The sequence below is a fragment of the Acomys russatus genome, chromosome 17 (assembly GCF_903995435.1).
Source record: "Acomys russatus chromosome 17, mAcoRus1.1, whole genome shotgun sequence".
Taxonomy (NCBI): domain Eukaryota; kingdom Metazoa; phylum Chordata; class Mammalia; order Rodentia; family Muridae; genus Acomys; species Acomys russatus.
In genome coordinates, this window is record NC_067153.1 from 59,026,562 (window position 1) to 59,045,233 (window position 18,672).

An 18,672-nucleotide genomic window follows, 5' to 3' on the forward strand; every position below is an offset into this window, starting at 1 on the left:
TTTCCTGTGTTCCAATATTTGTTCTTTTATTGTTGACTTTCTGATTAAAGAACATGTTGTCTTTTATTTTTAATATTTTAATAGTCATAGAGTTAAAACAAGCTCTTTTTGTTTTCCTTTTTGGGGAGTGTAGCTATTTTGCTTTGCTGGCTGAGAGCTACATACTTTTGCTGGGTATAGAAGTCACAGTGCCAATTCTCCTTCTTTCTTGAAGAGGCTAGTGTCCTTCTTTCTGATCTCCACCAGGAATCCTTACACTTTTTGTGTTAATGTTTCCCTATAGTTAGTCTGTTATTTCATCTCAAAATGTTTTCAGGATTTCCTTTTCTTGACATTAGTTATTAACTTAGCACAATTGTGGGGAGGTTTGTACTATTTGAAATTTTCTCAGCTCAGCTTTTTGAATATGTAGGGTTTGGCTTCAAGCTCCTTTTGTAAATCTAATAACAGAAAGGTTGGGTTTATTTGTCTTTTGTCCCACAGCAGCACAGCCTTGTTGTACTTTGGAGAATTTATCTTTTGTTTCTGCCTTCTTTCCTCCTGCTGTTCATATACTAAATTCACTTGAGTTTATTGATTTTTGTCTTCCTTTGCCTCCTACCATCAGCACATCCAGTGAATTTCACTTTCTGCTACTATATTTTTCAATGTTACATTTTATATTAGTTTGGTTCTTTAAAAAAAAATCACTTTCTTTTTTGGAATATCTTAGTTTTTCAAATGAACTTATGATTCATTATTAAATTATTAGGATGGTTACCATAAAAATTCTTGACTTTTGATTTTTTTTTTTTAATGTTAGCATTAACTTTTTTTTCCATTCAAATTGTAGTTTGACTGGTTCTTGGAGTGACAGGTGGTTTTTCGATTATCTGGACATTCTATGTCGTGTGTCTATTTCAATACTTTATTGGAGCACATAGTTGAGGGCCTATCCTGTGACAGTTAGTGCTAATTGCAGTGTAATTTTAAGAATCTTTGTTATATTACTTGCTTTGCTTGGTTTTCATGATTACATTTTGTCCACTGATTCTTGCTACTGATGCTTAGGACACGTCAATGTTTCCCACACCAAGCCACAGTGTTCCTTAGATTTGGGATTTAAAAAAACATCTAATTACTGAAAGAGGAATTTTAGAAGTTTAGGCATAGGGTTTAATTTAAAACTCCTGTATATATGTAAGAGGAAAAGGTAAAGGCACTGGTTCAAGTGTTCCCATTTTTTTCTATATGTAAAGTACAACTTTTAGGAGTTAAGGACTAAGTTCTGTTTGAGAACATAGGTGTTTATATTTTCCCACAGAGTTATCTTTCTGCATAAGTGCTTCTTGGTGCAGAAACAGGCCACTGCTCTCACTGGCACAACCCCATATTGGAGTCACGTTCGGAGAACATCAGGAAAGCAGGTGAACACCTGCAATGACCTGTGTGGTGCCCACTAGCCTTCGAGATGTGCAAAGTGCTCAGCATCATGCCCAACATAGCCTGTATTCCTTCCTCTGGTTTAATCTTCACTTAATAAAATTAAGAAAAAAATGGTGACTCAAATGCAAGAAACAGCCCAGAGAGATGTGTATCTGCAAGACTCCTGCTCAGAGTCCTGACGCCCACAACCATAAGACAATAAGTTATTTTTTTCTTTTTTAAAAAATGTATTTATTTATTATATATACAGTGCTCTGCCTGCATGTACACCCGCAAGCCAGAAGGCACCAGATCCCATCATAGATGGTTATAAGCCATCATGTGGTTGCTGGGAATTGAACTCAGGACCTTTGGAGGAGCAGCCAGTGCTCTTAACCTCTGAGCCATCTCTCCAATGAGTTATTTATAACCGCGGACTCTTTGAGATCATGCCTTACTGTGTAGCCCAGGGTGGCTTCTAATTGGCAATGCTCCCGCTTCTGCTTTCCAGTGCTAGGTTACAGGCGTGTGACACCACACCTGACTTTTAATGGCCTGGATGTGTTTACACCACTAAACGTGCAGCCATTTGTCACAACAGCAATAGTATGCGTACGCGTGTGAGATGAAGGCATTGATGTGTTTTGCATCTTCAGGGAATGAAGAAATTGTACTTTTTGCACATGTACAATGAATGTACATCAATTTAAGACAGGTAACAGTTAGGATCTCAATTTTATCTCATGAACAAATAACTCACAGCCTTCTTTACCAAGAAGGAAAACCACACCTGGGTCATTTGAAAAGTCTATTTATTATATACCAATATACACTTTCTGTAATAAAAAAAATCCTCCCAATACATTGAATTGTCTTATAAATGACATAAGAAAATATAATTTGTATCTGTTTACAAAGGGGTTAAATTTACCAGAACAAGGCGCTCTGCATATCTGCCCTACAGCCTGTATGAGCTCTGATCCTGAAAATGGCTACGCAAAAGAACGGTGCTGTGTGTAGTCTTTGGCACTGTCAAACTGCTCTTGGACATTTATATAATTACACATGTGGATACTTTGAAGTTAGTCATTCTGCATGTAAAATATTCAAAATATATACAGATTTTTACAGGCTTCCAATGTTTTTTGGATTAATCTTTTATATTTACATTTAAATATGTTCAGGTTGAACATATTTAATATTTGCAAGACAGTTTTCCCACCTTCTGTCTTGGTTTATTTGTTGGGCAATTGAGAACTGAAAGACATCTTAAAGATGCTGTTTGGTGATTTTTTTTTCCCTCCAGAATCATAAGAATTTAGAAGTTATGATCATTTGTAGCAATGCTCAATTTCTATCACAAAGCACACCATTTTATAGTATTATAACTCCAGAAAATGATACATAAAACAAATACATGTTTCTTAGGCACACTGCACAAAGGCTGTTTTGGTGTGACAGTATGATCATTGCTGGTGGGGGCGGGGGAGGGTGGTAAACACCAGGAGCTCTAGCCAATCGATGGCAACCAAGCCCCGTCTCCTTCCTTCCAAGCATCTGCCGACAGGAACTAGCGCAGAGGCTGGGTTCCAGTGCGACCTGTTGGCACACGGGCTTCTAGCCACTTGACATTCCATCAACGGCAGATGCATGTCAGCAAGTTCCCATGGGAGCTAAAATGAACTGAACCCTATTCTGGACATGCCAAGGTCAAAGACCATTGTCAGCACTGAGCATTATTTACAAACGAGGAGCCCCTTTCTCCGCTACTTTCCTGTAGATGGTTCTAGTGTTGTAAACAGTGATGAGCATTACTGAGCTATGTACAACTTTGATTTTAATTTTTAGATGTCTCCAATGGACAGATTCATACGCATGGATTTTTGAGCCCACCAGCTTAATTCCCTGTCCCACCCCATAATATAAATTTTTTGTCTGTGAAGAAAGAAAACTACACATGTAAAAAAAAAAATCCAATGTACCATATGTCAACATTCTGATAAGCACAGAATGAGATTATATACACAAACATATAGCAAAAATCACAGTTTCCTGCACTGAATGTTTATCGAATAAAAATGTATCAAACAATACTGGGTAGTGTGTCTCCACACAAACTGTGGTCTTCTGAAAATTATGAACGAGAATGGAAGACAAGAGGGGAAGCCTTGTTCAAAGACAAAAATGTGACAAAAGTATCAGGAACCACGTGAAAAAGCAGATGTTTCCTCATTAGGCATTTTAGCTAAAAGCATTAATATTTTTTGTAGTTGTTTCTTGATAATTAAATAATGCCCCCTCTATGTTTAGTGAAATGTTAAAACATTTACAATTAAAAAAAAACTGAATGAAAGAGCCACTAATTCAGTGTAACAAGCAGCCTGGGCAAACTGGTTCTTGAATACTGACAACTCTAGACTGGTATCCACCATCCATGCACCTCGCGGGGACAGTTCCCAAGACACACCCCTGCCTCAGTCAGTCAACAGACCTTAGTGCTGGTGCAGAGTGGGAGACGGCCTTAAGTGATGGTAGCTTTTCCAACCAGGGCATCTTTGTTTGATGTTCTGAGAATATAGTTATTTGTTACTGTGGGGTGGTGAAATGTGGGGAGTGAGCATGGGGCAGGGCTTGCCTGCTGACCAAGACATACAGCCAACTGGATTCTGCTTGCACAGTAGCAAAACACGCCTTGGGCGTCACAATACTGCACTAGAAGACCTGGGTTGAAATGTGTGCCACGGATTTTTAATACATCATTCGCCACTCCTGAAAAAACCCATAATTTTCTCTTCCGCAGGTATCAGGTGATAGAGCTAGAAAAGGTCTTTAGAATCTTTCTCGCTATTTCGTCTGACTAAAATCCCAATCTAGGCAACTAAAATGTCCTCTGGAGCTTGACTTCAGCCATTTCTGTTAGAAAAGCCTTCCCCGGCCGGGGTTAGTGATGCTTAGGGTTCGGAGGGTTGTAAATCCAGTCAATTATAATGAGCGCCATGCTTCCCATCATGAAGACGATCCCAGGTCACAAGGAAGACCAAAGCCTGCAATTCAGAAAGAGCACGTCAGGGAGCAGAGACAGAGGCCAGCACAGTTTGTGTCAGGACAGAGTCACGGGGTGGCCGTGCGCCCTGCGTGTGCTTAGTGAAAAGTGGCAAGCCGACTTAGAATGCTCGTTGGGAAAGGAGGAGAAAAAAACAGTGAAAACACATGGCACAAAGGCCAAGAAAAGAGTAAGGGGTGATTCATGCGACAGGATGATCACTGATGTCGGAGACACTCGTGCTCTTTTGAGGGGAAAGAGCTGAGCGCTGTAAGAGGAGCGTGTATGATGTAACCGATAAACCACAGGAAGAAAATGAAAGCCCCAATGTGTGCTGAATATTTCCGGAAAAAGAAAAAAGAACAAGTATAGGTGTCTTTGTACTTAGGAAAATTGAGAACACATCGGCATTTCAGAATTTTAACTGGAAAGGGTCTTAAATATTGCACGTAGATCAGTCTTCTAATTCTTCCTGTTGGAGAGCAACAGGTGAAGGTTGTCCTTAGCAGGGGGCCTACGAGACAACCTTACCCACTTGACATCTGGTCACAACCGAGTGGGTGCTTTTCCCCAGGGCACACTGCTGCAGACAGCAGGCAGGGTAAGACACAGTCCCAATTTGAGGAAAAGAGACAGCAGGAGAGGGTTGAACCATCACACTGCCCTGGTGTTCCTGCGCAACCCGGGAGGTGAGTGAGTGACACAGACTCAAACTTGGATTTACAAGTATTCTTTTCAAGCTTTTAATAGAAGACCTATTTTAAACTGGTCACCGAAAATATTTAATTATTGGTAAAAGCATCTTTTGTAGTGTACATTTCTGTGGTATTTATTATGGAAAAATATGCAGTCCACAGTTTAACAAGATGATATTTTACACCTGAAAAGATTAACTGGAAAAGCGTGGCTTCTGTTTGTTTGTTTGTTTTACATTGCGATACAAACAACAGCGCCTATAGGGCATGCTGGAAGGGAAGTGGAAACCATCTTTGCCCTTGTGAATCTAGCAAATGGGACTAAAACACTGGCATCACCCAACACTGGGAGGGAGCCTGATACTTTACCACGTCACAAATCATATGCAGCCTGGCCCTGAATACGAGTAGTGTGCACATGCCTGTGGGAAGTCTACCAAGCCGGCATTTACCCCATAGAAGGAACTCGACAGAAATATATAGATATTTGCTACGTTGAAGGAGAGGGTTCTCCAACCATTGTGCCATCCACCCTCGGCTGGGGCGTCTCGTTTACTGTTTCGTTTGTCTAAACAATGTGTGTCGTCTGGCGTACTCTGAGTAACCGAAGAGATATTAACGGCAGGGGATGTTACGCGTCTTACTTACCCCAACCTTCTGAGGTGATCTAAGAGGTTCTTTCTTGACGAGTTTGAGATAAAAAGCGGCTGGAAGAATGAAAATCAACATAGTGGCAGAGGAAGCCCCTGAGGAAAGAGACGCGGGGTGCGTTAGAGTCTCCAGAGGCTGCTTGTCCTGGAAAAACAGCCGTCTGCAAGCACTGGCTTCGGGACAAGCCCGCGCAGCGCTATTTTGTTATTCCCAGCATGAAAAGCAACACTTAAGTCATCTTGATTCTGTACTTCTAGAATGGTGTCTCAGTAGAGAATGTTAAAATATGCCTCACATTATAGTCTTTAAAAGGCCCACCAGTATAAGTTGGTAAAGACTTGGAAATATAGCTACACAATCAAGAGGCTGAGCTCATCGCGCATGCTCACTGCCCAGTCTTACTTTGCAATTTATCCGCACCCTGCTCTCGTAAATCATTCTACCTTTAATACCTAGTAAACCCTTTGCCCACACTGAGAAATTAAGTGTACCAAGAGACTCTGAAATTTACCTATGAACCCAAAGATGTATTTGATGGTGGGCACAAGAATGACCAGGACGTTGTTGAGGGCGATGAGCACTGCGGCGATCAGGAAATGCTTCACCCAGCTGAAGGGTCTTTTGGGGAACAGCAGTGTGATCACTGAGGTACGAATCTGGAACAAGGCGGTTCAAAAGCACAGTCACTTCCTTAACTCTCATTTTTAATTTTTTTTTTTGCTATGATTTTAAGTATTCTAATCTAAAGTATTTTGTTTTTTATCTTACTCCCCCCCCCACGCCCACACACACACACTTAAAAATATTTCACCACTTTCTTACTTTCGTTCTTACTTTCATAATGTGGAAACACACACAGAGTAGCATTTATCACCTAAACTCCTTCTAAGCTTGTACCATCCGGCAGAATTAAGTCTGTTCGGATTGCTGTGCAAACCTCGCGCAGAGTTTTTCGTGTCCGGGAGTGATACTTTTCCTCGGTTGTATTATTATGCATTCACTTTTTTTGGATCTTAGAATTCTTATTTTTAAAAATTAATCTTGGGCAGAAGAGGTCAAGTGGTAGCTACAGACAACTTGGCGGCGGCAGCGCCCTTGCTGATAGCTAAGTGCGTCTTATTCTCATTAGACCGGCCTAAGCATCAAGGGCAAGACACAGAAGACCCACACAGGCTGGAAAGCAATTTCCACACGCCTGGCTCTTTTCATAGTTTTCCATTTTATTCAACTTTCTCCACTGGTTATTTTGAAAAAGAAAAAATGTGAAACTTTTTGGGTCTCCCCCTTTCTCCCCACACATTAATAGATTACAGATCCACAAAAGGCAAACAATGCGACTTAATAACCTCAACATTCCGCAGAGGCCCTTGCTCAGTCATTCGCACATAGCAGACACTCAGTAAATGCCGAATAAAAGTGACAGCAGGAATCCTTTCACTCCCTTTGGGGTTCTAGACAGACTCCAACCCTATTTCAGCAGCTGAAGTTTAAGTACGCGAAGGCGCAAAGGCTCACGGGAGGCTCCGCTTGCAGCGAGCCCCAGTAACCGGGTAGTGTCGGTAGATAAAGAGGTCACCGTGGCAGAGGGACAGAGAGCATTTGGGTTCCGACAGCCTGACACAGAGACATGCTTATCTCTGAGATCTGTTTATGAGGACACTCTTTCTGGACGTAGTTGAGTTACTCTCTCCGCCTTTCGGTGAATAAGCCCTTCGGGTTTAGCTAGAGCTTTCCCTGTCCGGAAGCGATGGGAGTGGTTTTCATTTAAAAATTTCAGTCCCGAACTCTCATAACAGTGCACAGGCGGGAATAAACCACAAAGACAGCAAACGTGAACTCCATTTTGAAACACGTATGGACAACCAAAAATGCAAGCTAAATCACCCACAGTTTCTCCTGCGGCATTCCTTTCATACCGTCGTCGGAAAATTAAAGCCATCTGTGTAGGTCAAAGGGAATTTCGTTTCAAGAACGGCAAACTACACAGTCCAGTTGTTGCAAATGGTTTAAGAGTTTGTGAAAGATTTTAAAAGTGGGATTAGTGGAAAACAGGAAGCTTATTGGGAAAGCCACCCAGAGGAAAGCGAGCCGTTTGGTGGCTGTCCCGGAAGGTGGGGGGGGGCGGGGTCTACATTCTGACTTCTGGTGATGAACGCCTGATATTGACCATTGTGGGGCCAGTGGGCTTGCAGTAAAGGTCTTGCAGTAACTTTGCGTTTCACTCAGGGGTATGTCTGAGTCTGGGAAGCAAGCTGAATGCAGACTCTTGTTTCATGAAGACACCATGCTTATGTTTGTTGTTGTTGTTTTGTTTTGTTTTGTTAAAACGATACACTCAGTTTAAAAACAACAACAACCAGAGACAAGGGCAGCCCTGTATGTCCAGGGCCTCTGAGAGTAAACACAGTTTCATAAGGTCACGTAGAAGATGAAGGTTTGGCCTACTGGAACGACAGGACAGGGAATGTACAGGAATAAATGTAGCTTTCATGGTGACTGTGCAGAAGAGAAGCCCTCACGGAAGTGAGGGAACATGGAGTGTTAACACTCGCCTGAAGAGGGCAACAGTGCCAAGAAAGAGGCAGGATGCAAGAGGTCTTGGAAAGCATTAGAAGGAAACTGGTCAATACAGCACTCTCTTTAGGAGAGAGGGAGGAAGCAACTGAGGCCATTCGGGCCCCATTACCCACAATGCCCTGGACCGCTTCCCCTTCTCCATGTACCAGGTTATCTCCAGATGCGAGCTGATAGGGATAAAAATGTGGGTCAGATGCAAGCCAGGCAAGTCCCAAGCACCAGCTAGGGCCCCTGACCCAGAACAGCTTCAGGAAGTTTCCATGCACTTCTAGGTAGAATGTCAGTTGTTCCTACACAGTGTCTGGGGCACAGCCTGTGAGGAGGCACTCTGTGCTAATGTGGGGGACCCCAGGGTGAAGATCACAGACAGTGAAAGTCAAGTAGAAACTGACACTCTCAACAAACACAGCTTCTCCCATCGCGTAGAAATGACTCCTTGTTTGTGTTACAGGATTGCTTTGGGGATGACACCTTTGGAATACCAACTCTACTGTCGTGTGTCTGCCAATGTTCCCCCAAATTTCTATTCCTGTGTCTGTGATGAAATAGAAGACACTGGAGAACCCGAGAGGTGGTCTTCTGAACACATCACAGATAGAGCATGGGCCCAACCACTCAGGATGAATCATAAAGGCTGCTTGTCTTCCTGTCCTTTGGTGACATGTGAGCCTCATGGCATGCAGGGAAACACAGTGGCAAGTGTTATCCTCCATCCTGTGGAAGGAGGTGCATCTCATAGTGGACACGCCCCTCCCAATGCCCCACACCCCTCAGGAGATCCGTGTTAAGGTGCTAGTGGAAAGCTAGCTTCAATTTATTCGAGTTCTGCTTCTTTCCAACAGACATCACAGACGGCTCCGATACACTTGTCCTAAGAAGCCCAAGCAAACTCGGGATGACAGGTAGGACTAGAGAAAACCGAGCAGACAAACTCTTACCCTATCCTGACATCTAAGAAAGGGCCCAGTTACTGTTTGCTGGAAGAAAAACAGTGCAACTTAGTAGCTAAAATTGGTAGATTTGAACCCAGACCTAGGTTTGTTTTATTTCTTGTATATGGGAACATTAAGGCCAATAAAGAAGCTTCTTGGCTGTCAAGCTGTTCTGAACGCAAAGAAAGCCCTGTGGGAGAGCCACGCCCTCCCGGAGAGCCACGCCCTCCCGGAGAGCCACGCCCTCCCGGAGAGCCACGCCCTCCCGGAGAGCCACGCCCTGTGATCGATTCACGGAAACCCTACCCACAAGTTACAAGAAACGAATAAAAACGCTACCCACAACATCTACCTCTTTGTCAAAAAATGCATCAGAATTTGGCCTTTTAGAACTTGACTGGGACAATGAAGTTGCCACTTATATGTCACTGTCACATCCGTGGCCATTCGATCTGCTTGCCCCATCTCACTCACATGGATTAATGGAACACCACAAAGCTAGAAAAGGCAGTTCATACATTTCAGAAAAGGCAAGCTTCACTCAAAAAACGTTTTTCACATCCAATAGCGCCAGTGCATCCTCTGTGCCGGCCACCATCCTGTCGGTGACCGCTGCTAACTGTGGCAGTGGAAGATCATGCCGTGCATGATGTCATACTGCTAACACCGAGTGAAAGCACAAGAAATGGCAGACACCGGTTATTTTTCTGGATGTTGGCTCTTATGCCCAATTTTGGTCCTAATGGCATCTTCACACGGACGAACTGCTGCAGTTCCTGATGATCCGATCTAGTCCGGGGCATTTACTCTTACACAAGATAAGAATTTTTAAGAGAGGTTTGGATTTCTGATGTGACAATGGGCCTTGCATTAGCTCAACAGCTATCTACTAGCTACGTGACCACAGTGACACCCATCAGTCTCTCGAGACTATGGCTCAAAAACATTGTATTAAGGGCTTGCCAGTAAAGCAAAACAAAAGCATGTTAAATACTTAAACAACAGTGCGAGTGTCTCTGGTATTCCAAAACGTAGGGACTCACTGACTAACAACAAGGACTCCACATAGGCTTGGCCCTCAGTAGCTGTCTCCTAGAAATTTTATCCTGTAGAATATCCTGCTCAAGCCTGAGCTCGCTTTATGCTAAAGATCCACATATGAATCCAGAATGCTCTCAGATATGTTAGAGGCCAGGCGCTATTTGAGAGTCAAGTATTAGCCACGATGGTAACAGGGATTTGATTTCATGCACTCATGAAAAAGGAATGTGCCAAAATACACTTTCAGCACACAAGCTTTGCTTAAAGTGACCGCGGCACATTATTTAAGCAGCTCTCTTATTGCCGAGTCTTGTGTGGAACATTTTGTACGCAGCAAAGCTGGCTACTGTGTCGCTTATTTTTACATCCCTAAAATGGATGAGTAAACTGAATGTTTACAAAAGGGATAGAGTTGGCAGGAGGGTGAAAACCCACACTTGTCCTTAGGTGGTGTTTAGCTCATGTAGCCCACACCCTCACCTCCAGCCCAGTGCTATGGGACACACTGATAGATACCCTGACCAGAGCCAAGAAGCAGGAATCTCAAATGCCAGAGGGCATGTGCCAGTGTTGATGGGAAAGGTCAAAATATCTCTTCTGGTACGTCGTCTGCTTAAGGAGTCTCCTTGCCATCAGCCATCAAGACGTCAGGTTCAATAGTCTGACTTTTAGATGCTTGGTACCTCAACACAACAACCGAGAGGAACAACTGAAAAACCGTCAAAACTACAACAAGCTGCAGTGTGATGTTTAAGTTTATGTGGCTTTGGCGTCTACGTTTCTGGAGTCAGAAGCACTTCTCTTATTTTTATTAGTCTATAGATAACAGCCGAAGCTCTGCTTTTTTTTTTTTTTTAATTAAAAAAAAGTTCATGTTTTTTCCCCTCATACTTGAAAAACACTAACATTGCTCACTGTGCATGCACATATATGCTTTAAGTGGCTTCTAAATTCTATGAGAAAATAATAATTGGCTGGGATACACAACTCCAAACACACAGATACCTAAATTAACACCGAGTCAGAACATTGCCGCAATCCCTCAGAACTCCGTGTACTTACTGGGAACAGGACGATGGGCACCGTTAGTGTCACTGCCACCAGCACTGCCAGGCGTACCATGAGAAGAGGGGTATCAAATGTGTAGACTTTGCTGTAAGCATGGAGTAACTCGTCCTCAACTTCCCCTGCAAGATGAAGAGTTGTGAGGTTGCTGAGTCGGCTCTGGCCACTCACAGACACACAGGGTGTAATGGAGGAAACAGGAGGGCGGAAGTGGGCCGGGGTGGGGATGCATATGGTCCTGATGCTGGGAAAGCTGAGGATGAAGAGCTAAGAAGCCTCCTGAGATTGTTTGCATCGTAGTAAACCTAGGTCTGCTACAAAGAAGCATCACAAACCAGGACAATGTGCTCTGGTTAAGGGATGAAAAACCCAAGCGGTACCAGCCTGCCCTGCCTGCGCCACCACCACCCTCAGACTTGTCTGCCCAGCTACTCCTGGTGCAGCTGCTTGGCATCCAGTGTGGAAACTCTAGGACTGCCATTTGTGTGTATGTGTGCACATGTGTTTGGATGTTTGCACATTCACCTTTGGGAACATGTGGAAGCCAGAGGTTGAGGGTGAGAAGTTTTCCTCAATCACTTTTTTTTGTCTTACTCTTTGAGACAGGGTCTCTCACTGATCCTAGAGATGGCTGTTTTGGCTAGGCTGGTCAGCCAACAAGATGTGGGATCTATCTCTCTGGTCCTTAGTAACAGGGTTTCTGACACATGCTTCCACCCAGATTACAGGGGGACTGGGGATCCAAACTCAGGTCCTCGAGGGGACTTTAAAAGTTTGCTGTGTCATAGAAATCATTAGAAACACATACAAGAATGAATTCATGTTTTCTTCTTCTTCTGGCTCTCTCAGCCGTTTTACTCTAAGACTTAGCTGATGCCTTCTTTGAAGACAGCCATTCGGAAGTCCAGACACAAATGCACACAGATACATATGAAATGCAGACACAAACAGCACATAGATGCATATGAAATAAAATATAGCCTGGTTTCCCCTCTATTACTCTCAAGATGAGACAAAGAGAAGAAATGCACTCAGTGGTACTGATCTTGACTTTCACTAACATATGTCTAACCAGTGACAAATCAGTACTAAACGCAGGGGAAGCTCTTGGTTAACAGTCAAATATTAGTCAAATAGAAAAGACACCTAAGCAAATGATGCCCTCCTCCCAAGTCATTTCCTTCTCAATTTTTTATGCATTCAATTTAATTTACTAAATCAGCTTTTTAAAAAGTTGAGGTTCTAGGAGGAGAAAGAACTAATTTATCTTACAACTCTGCAGTTAATTTTTGTATTGTGTATGCACTATATGCACATTTATTTTTCTATTTTAAAATAACTGAAATGTTTTCTAAAGTGTTGTGTGTCTTGCAATGAACACTTGTCAACAGAACTCAAAAAAAAAGTTGGAGGTGTTTATTAAAAATGTTTACTTGTATTGACACCTGAACTAGTGTGAAAATATGATAACTCACTTACATTTGATTACAATGACTTCTCCATTGGGCTACACTTTCTGGAAGGAGTAAATAATGTTAACTCCTTTGTGTACTGTTAAGATGCCAGGCAGAATGTTTAACTCGTACTGTGGCCATGCCATTTATACATAAATAAACATTTATATATAGAGATATATAAATATATAAATAATATGTGTGTTATTTAAACATATAAATAAATGAACCTGAAATGCACACACACACACTACACACACACACACACACACACACACACCACATACAATTTAGAATACTCCCAGATTGAAGGAAATTCTTTCATATCTTTTTCTTAGGAAATTATTACTCTAATAGAATTAATTAAAATAAAGCAGACATTTTACTTAATGAATTAAGATGCCAGCCTTAACCGACTGGTAATAAAGAAGTGGGTTCAAACCTAAGGACTGCAAGTTTTGCCATTTTCTTGATAGCTGTTTTTCCAAAAAAAAAAAAAAAGTTTGCTGTATATACTTGGATTCATTTTCACTGTGTCTAGCCTGAGCTGCACCAGCAGACTAGACCCCTGTTCAGATCTAGCCAATGGACAGCTCATTCTCCATGGTTGTGGGGAGATTGGGGACTGCCCCTGACATGATGCCTGGTGCCCCCGATTTGACCACTTCCTCTCAGTGGGGAGGCCCAGCGGCACACAGAGGAAGCAGGCTATCCAGATGAGACCTGATAGGCTGTGGTCATATGGTGGGGGAGGAGGTCCCCTTCTGTCACAGGTCTCGGGGAGCAGAATTGGGCAGAAGAGGGAGGGAGGGTGGAGACGAGGAGATACAAGCAAGCGGATAACAATCTGGATGCAATATGTATAAATTATAATAAGTAAACATTTTAAAAAGAAATATCACCTATGCGTGGAGGAAATTAATTTAATTTGAGGGGTTTGGTGTGTGTGTATGTGTAGGTGGACATACATGTGCATGCGCATGCGCGTGTAGTGCTAAGTGTCTTCCTTAACTGTGCTGCTCCCCTTATTTCTTGAGGCCCGTCTCCTACTGACCCAGAGCTCACAGATTTTGTTGCTTAGCAGGTTTATAAGTCTCACAGATTCTCCCGTCTCCACTTCCCCAGTGCCGGGACTATGGTCATGCAGGACCGTGCCTGGATTTGTATATTAGTGCTGGGGATCCAGACTCAGCTTCTCACACTCAGACAGCAAGGACTTTACCTACTGAGCCATGATCCCAGCTGTCATTTAAGAGATTTCAAACAAGAAAATCAACACGACTTCTTCGTAAGTTGCTGGAATCTATTAGCAGGGGGATCCAGAGTCCGCTTCCCTTGGAGAAGTGGCAAAGCTAAAGCGAGTCTTAATTAGGAATACGGCATCTATAGATGGCAGTACCCACGGAAGGAATTAAAAAGAGCTTCACTTATCCAGGTGAGTTATCGGTCCAACCATGAAGAGAATGCCTGGGACAGAATGACCTACCGTAGAAAGTTAGGTAGCCAAAGAGAGCGGCAAGCAGGTACATGACGAGCATTCCCGTGATGGAGATATTGGACACTGTTTGCATCTTCCTCCGGGACCGGCTAGGAAGAAAAATAGCATCAGGCTTCACTTTAAAAACCATCCCTGTTCAGAAAGAGGTTGTGCCGCCTCATAAGGCATCTTTGAATAAGTGAACACGTTTGCAAGTCAAATTAGAATGCCTTACTCTTTAAGCTCGCTGTAGATGGGCAGGACCTCAGGGTGACAGACGAAAGCAAACGCCAGGATTGGAATTGCATAGGCTGTCTGCAAAACACAAACAACACCGTATGCTTAGAGGTCCGGCATTGACGTTGCTCCCAGAGAATCTCAGTTTACGAAACAAGATTCAGAGACCACAGTGCCGGGCCTGTTAGAGGTCCGGGTCTGTAACTTACTCTCGAGTTGAATACAAAGTATTTGGGTTGACATTTGTCATCGCTGTGGACTTCATACTCCACCCCACTGCCATGAAGAGGGCCTGTGGCCTGGTTCTCTTCCAGTCCTGCAGGGTTGTGCTGACTGTAATCCATCATGAAGTTCACACCAGTGCTCTCCGAGTTGTTGGGTGACGCAATCACGTGCATTGGAAGTGTGTTGTTGAACGTCAGGTTTCCAGGGTTGTGATCCAGAATAGGCAAAGGGCAGGGGATTTGAAATTTTTTGTAAATTACCTATAGCCAGCCATTAAAAATCAAAAACAACAAAAACAATCAATCTTTGAGGGGAAAACAATGACGTAAAATCTATCTGTGTGTCTGGCGGGGTGCTGGTAAGAGAACTCAGTTGAGGGTTTCCTTAGACTACCAGGCCACGGCAACTCTTTTTAGCCTCTGCTCAAAGGAAAGAGCTGGAACCGTGATTGGCAGCACCACTTTCTAGTCAACAGTACCAGGCTTTGTTAAGTCCACTCCAGGCCTTTCTGGCTCTTCTATGACAAATATCATTTATTCAATACCTTTCTTACCAAGATCTCATCAAAAATTCCTTCCTCTTCCTTTGGGGGAAAATGATTTACAAATGTTGGATCTATGGTATTTCAGGGAATTTCTCCTTTGACTTCTTCATTGATCCCACTACAGTTATCCTCTCTTACTGAGTAGAAAGTGGGATGGAGTGGCTGGTACAATGAGATATGGCCCCAGCCTACTCATGTCCTGCTATTTCCATCTTCTTAAACACTGGATCACTACCATGGTCCTTCATTTAAGTGTTCACCCAGAGAGCCTAGAATATGCCATTGGTTATGGCCTTGGCATTCTAGCTCAACTATTTTTAAACCCATGACTGTCCCCTTTCTCACTCCAAATTAGAATACAATAAAAATCGCTTGTGATGTAAGAACTATTTCACGCTGATGAAGTGCTGGGACAAAAATGAGGACGCTAACAGAGCACGGCACGCTTGCCAGGCCGCAGAGGTCATGTCAACAGAGCACTTACCACACTGACAAAGAACACCATGCACGTAAGGGAAAATCCACTGGTGTAGCCCAAGTAACCTAGGGGTGGGCAGAAAGAGTTTGGAAGGTGACTATACCATCTAGAAGCGGCTTGCCCATTAGAACAACAAGTAAAGATGCACATATTTTCAGTTAGGCAGTGAATTAATACCTAAGTTTTTGAGGAGAGACAGTGGGAGGATAACCCCCACGGACACAAAGACGACGAGGTAGTTGCCGTTGAGGTACCATTCCCTAGAGAAGAAAGAAAGAAGGTGTTGGGAACAGACAAGATCAACAGGACAAGCCTCCTGGCATGGCAGAGAGAACGTGAGACGTACCCAGTGTTTTCTTCAAGTCCCATGAACGCTCTGATTACTTCAGGTAGTTCGTATTTGATGATGAAGAGGTAGCTTGACATTGCTGAAATGGACAAAGGGACAGATCAGTGGTGGCGCGCGCGCACACTGCCATCCCATGCATGCTGTGAGGAGTCAGAGCCTTTGGGGCATCCATTCTTCTTGGCAAGGTGAGCAGCTCGTCCCTAAAGCAGAACAGGAAGGCCCCGTGCGCGCCACACAGCATCCAGGTTCTCTTCAAAAGCAGATGTCTGTCCTTCCAGCTCATACACGAGGGGCTGCGGTTGACAGTGTCCGTGTTGATTCTGGATTAAATCCAACTTAGAAGCTCCCTGGGAACTTCAGGTCCCATATTTTCACTCGATAGAGATCAGCGTGGACTGTGTTGCGTGTGTCTACGGACAGTGGTTTGACAAAAGAAGGCAGAGGCCAAGCCAAGCGAGCACAATTGTATAGCAGGCCTCTGGGCATTCCGGTCACTCTGGCTTTCCCCAGGTGACACCTGTCGGGTCCTCTGAGGTCTCCCAGAGCTACACAGAGAAGACTCTCAGAGCAGTGGCCACTGAAAGTGTTCCAGACTGACAACAGAGTATAAGAGAAAAGGACTCTCCTCACCCCCACCCCACCCCCATTTTGTCAGTTAAGAATTTGGGCTTTTTCCTCTCATTCAGTTTCCCACTGGTCAAGAGAAATTACAGAAAGGATCAAATTTCAATCTGCACAATTTTGAAAATATCACAAAATCTGTAAAACCTCTCCCTGCATAAATGTATGTGTACATACGTAAAACATGACAGTTCACCTCTAACGGCAGAGATTTGTGCAATATTTCTTTCCTAAATCCACCATTTGGTGCAACTTGATACTAATTTGTTATATGACACACGGTGAGAGATACAATTAAGGATAAACCCACAGGGTTGAGGCTGTAGTTCAGGGGGTGGAAATGATTCCCCAGCATGCTCGGGGATCTGGGTTCCAGCTCCCACGGTCCCGCACAGGGAAAGGCCAGTGTTACACGGAAGCTGTAAGTGTGAGCATGTGCGACACCCTTCTGTTGTGGTTGTGTGAACAGGCCTCTAAGTCGGACACCGAACTGTGACTTAGTTTCGAATTAGTCCCTAAGCTCCCGTGGAGGTAAGGATGGCGCCACTTATTTCTGGCACTATTAGGTTCTGTGGATTCATCATTTGATGGTCTGAAAAGCCTTGGAGAGGACAGGTGTGTGTCACTGCCCGTCCCTACAGCTCAGGAGTTTGAGAATTTCAACAATACAGCCAACATCATATTGCTTGCCGAGGGCAGACCCCTGACTGCTGACCTGGTGTGTCGTCCCAATGAATGCCAAAGGGAAATGATTTCTCCAATCCCTGCCGTGGCTCCCACCCACGTGGTTTGGTTAATCTTTACACAGTCCTTGGCTCCGGCAGAATCTTACAGAGCGTAAACAGGAGATGTTTCTGATGAGCTAGCTGGCTGAGGGACCGCTCGATTTTAGAGCTCTTAACTGCTGAGTCTCAGTGATGTCACCAGCGTTAATGTGTTTGGTCTTTGGAAATTCAGGGTGCTCCAGACCTGACCGGGTAATGTCAACACCACCCTGCTGATGTTAAAACACCAGTGGCAAGGGCCAGTTTCTTAGGGAGTTGAAAAAAAACCAAACTGTTCTGAAAGTGGAGTTGCTAATTTAAGAAATACAAGTGGCTCCCCTTATGACAAATTGCTAATCACATGAAAAGAGCATTTATCTGAAGTGGCAGTGTGCAACCTCATCTCTCTTAAAGCCACACTGCTTGTCTTTGGCTCAACACAGACACCTGCAAGGGTAACAGTGGCTGTACCAATGCTTTGAACACTCATGGTGCCATCACTCATCCTGGGCAGTGAAAGGCTAAACACATTCAGGTCACCTTATTTCAATTGTCACAAACTGGAGTAAGTATGAGATGAACTTATGAAATGCTTGATAATTTACATCTCTGTAAGGCAGAAGATTTTAACCAAATATACAACAGATTCTTCGATGGGCTTGATGCTTATAGGCCCAATCCAATTAAAAAAAAAAGACAAACCAAAGACAAACAAACAAATAACAAAGACAATCCTAGTGATTCTAGAGCTGTCCACACAAGACTTAAATCTAAAAATATCAATAAACACACCTGGGAGCTGGGGGAGTAGCTCAGAGTTAGAGCTCATGCATACTCCAAACAGGGTGGGTTCAGTTGGGTTGGAGCTCATGCATATTCAAAACAGGGCAGGCTCAGTTGGTGGTGGTGGAGGGAATTTGGTGAAATTAAAAACTAGAATGTGGCATGGCATGGTGGTGCACGCCTTTAATCCCAGCCCTCGGGAGGCAGAGGCAGGTGGATCTCTGAGTTTGAGGCCAGCCTGGTCTACAAAGCAAGTCCAGGACAGCCAAGGCTAACACAGAGAAACCCTGTCTCAAAACAAAACAAAACAACAACAACAAAAACTAGAATGT

At 43.6% G+C, this 18,672-nt stretch overlaps 1 protein-coding gene across 1 annotated transcript in view; it reads right to left on the reverse strand.

Moving 5' to 3' along the window:
- Positions 1–4,344: 4,344 nt before the first annotated feature.
- Slc38a4 (solute carrier family 38 member 4) overlaps positions 4,345–18,672 on the reverse strand; it is a 34,469-nt gene continuing 20,141 nt past the window's right edge. The window contains 11 exon segments of the mRNA XM_051160267.1: positions 4,345–4,426; positions 4,428–4,448; positions 5,791–5,888; positions 6,305–6,449; positions 11,406–11,530; positions 14,349–14,449; positions 14,575–14,654; positions 14,786–15,061; positions 15,830–15,888; positions 16,001–16,083; positions 16,170–16,251. Of these exon segments, the coding sequence (XP_051016224.1) occupies positions 4,346–4,426; positions 4,428–4,448; positions 5,791–5,888; positions 6,305–6,449; positions 11,406–11,530; positions 14,349–14,449; positions 14,575–14,654; positions 14,786–15,061; positions 15,830–15,888; positions 16,001–16,083; positions 16,170–16,251 (1,151 nt within the window). The 3' untranslated portion in view covers position 4,345.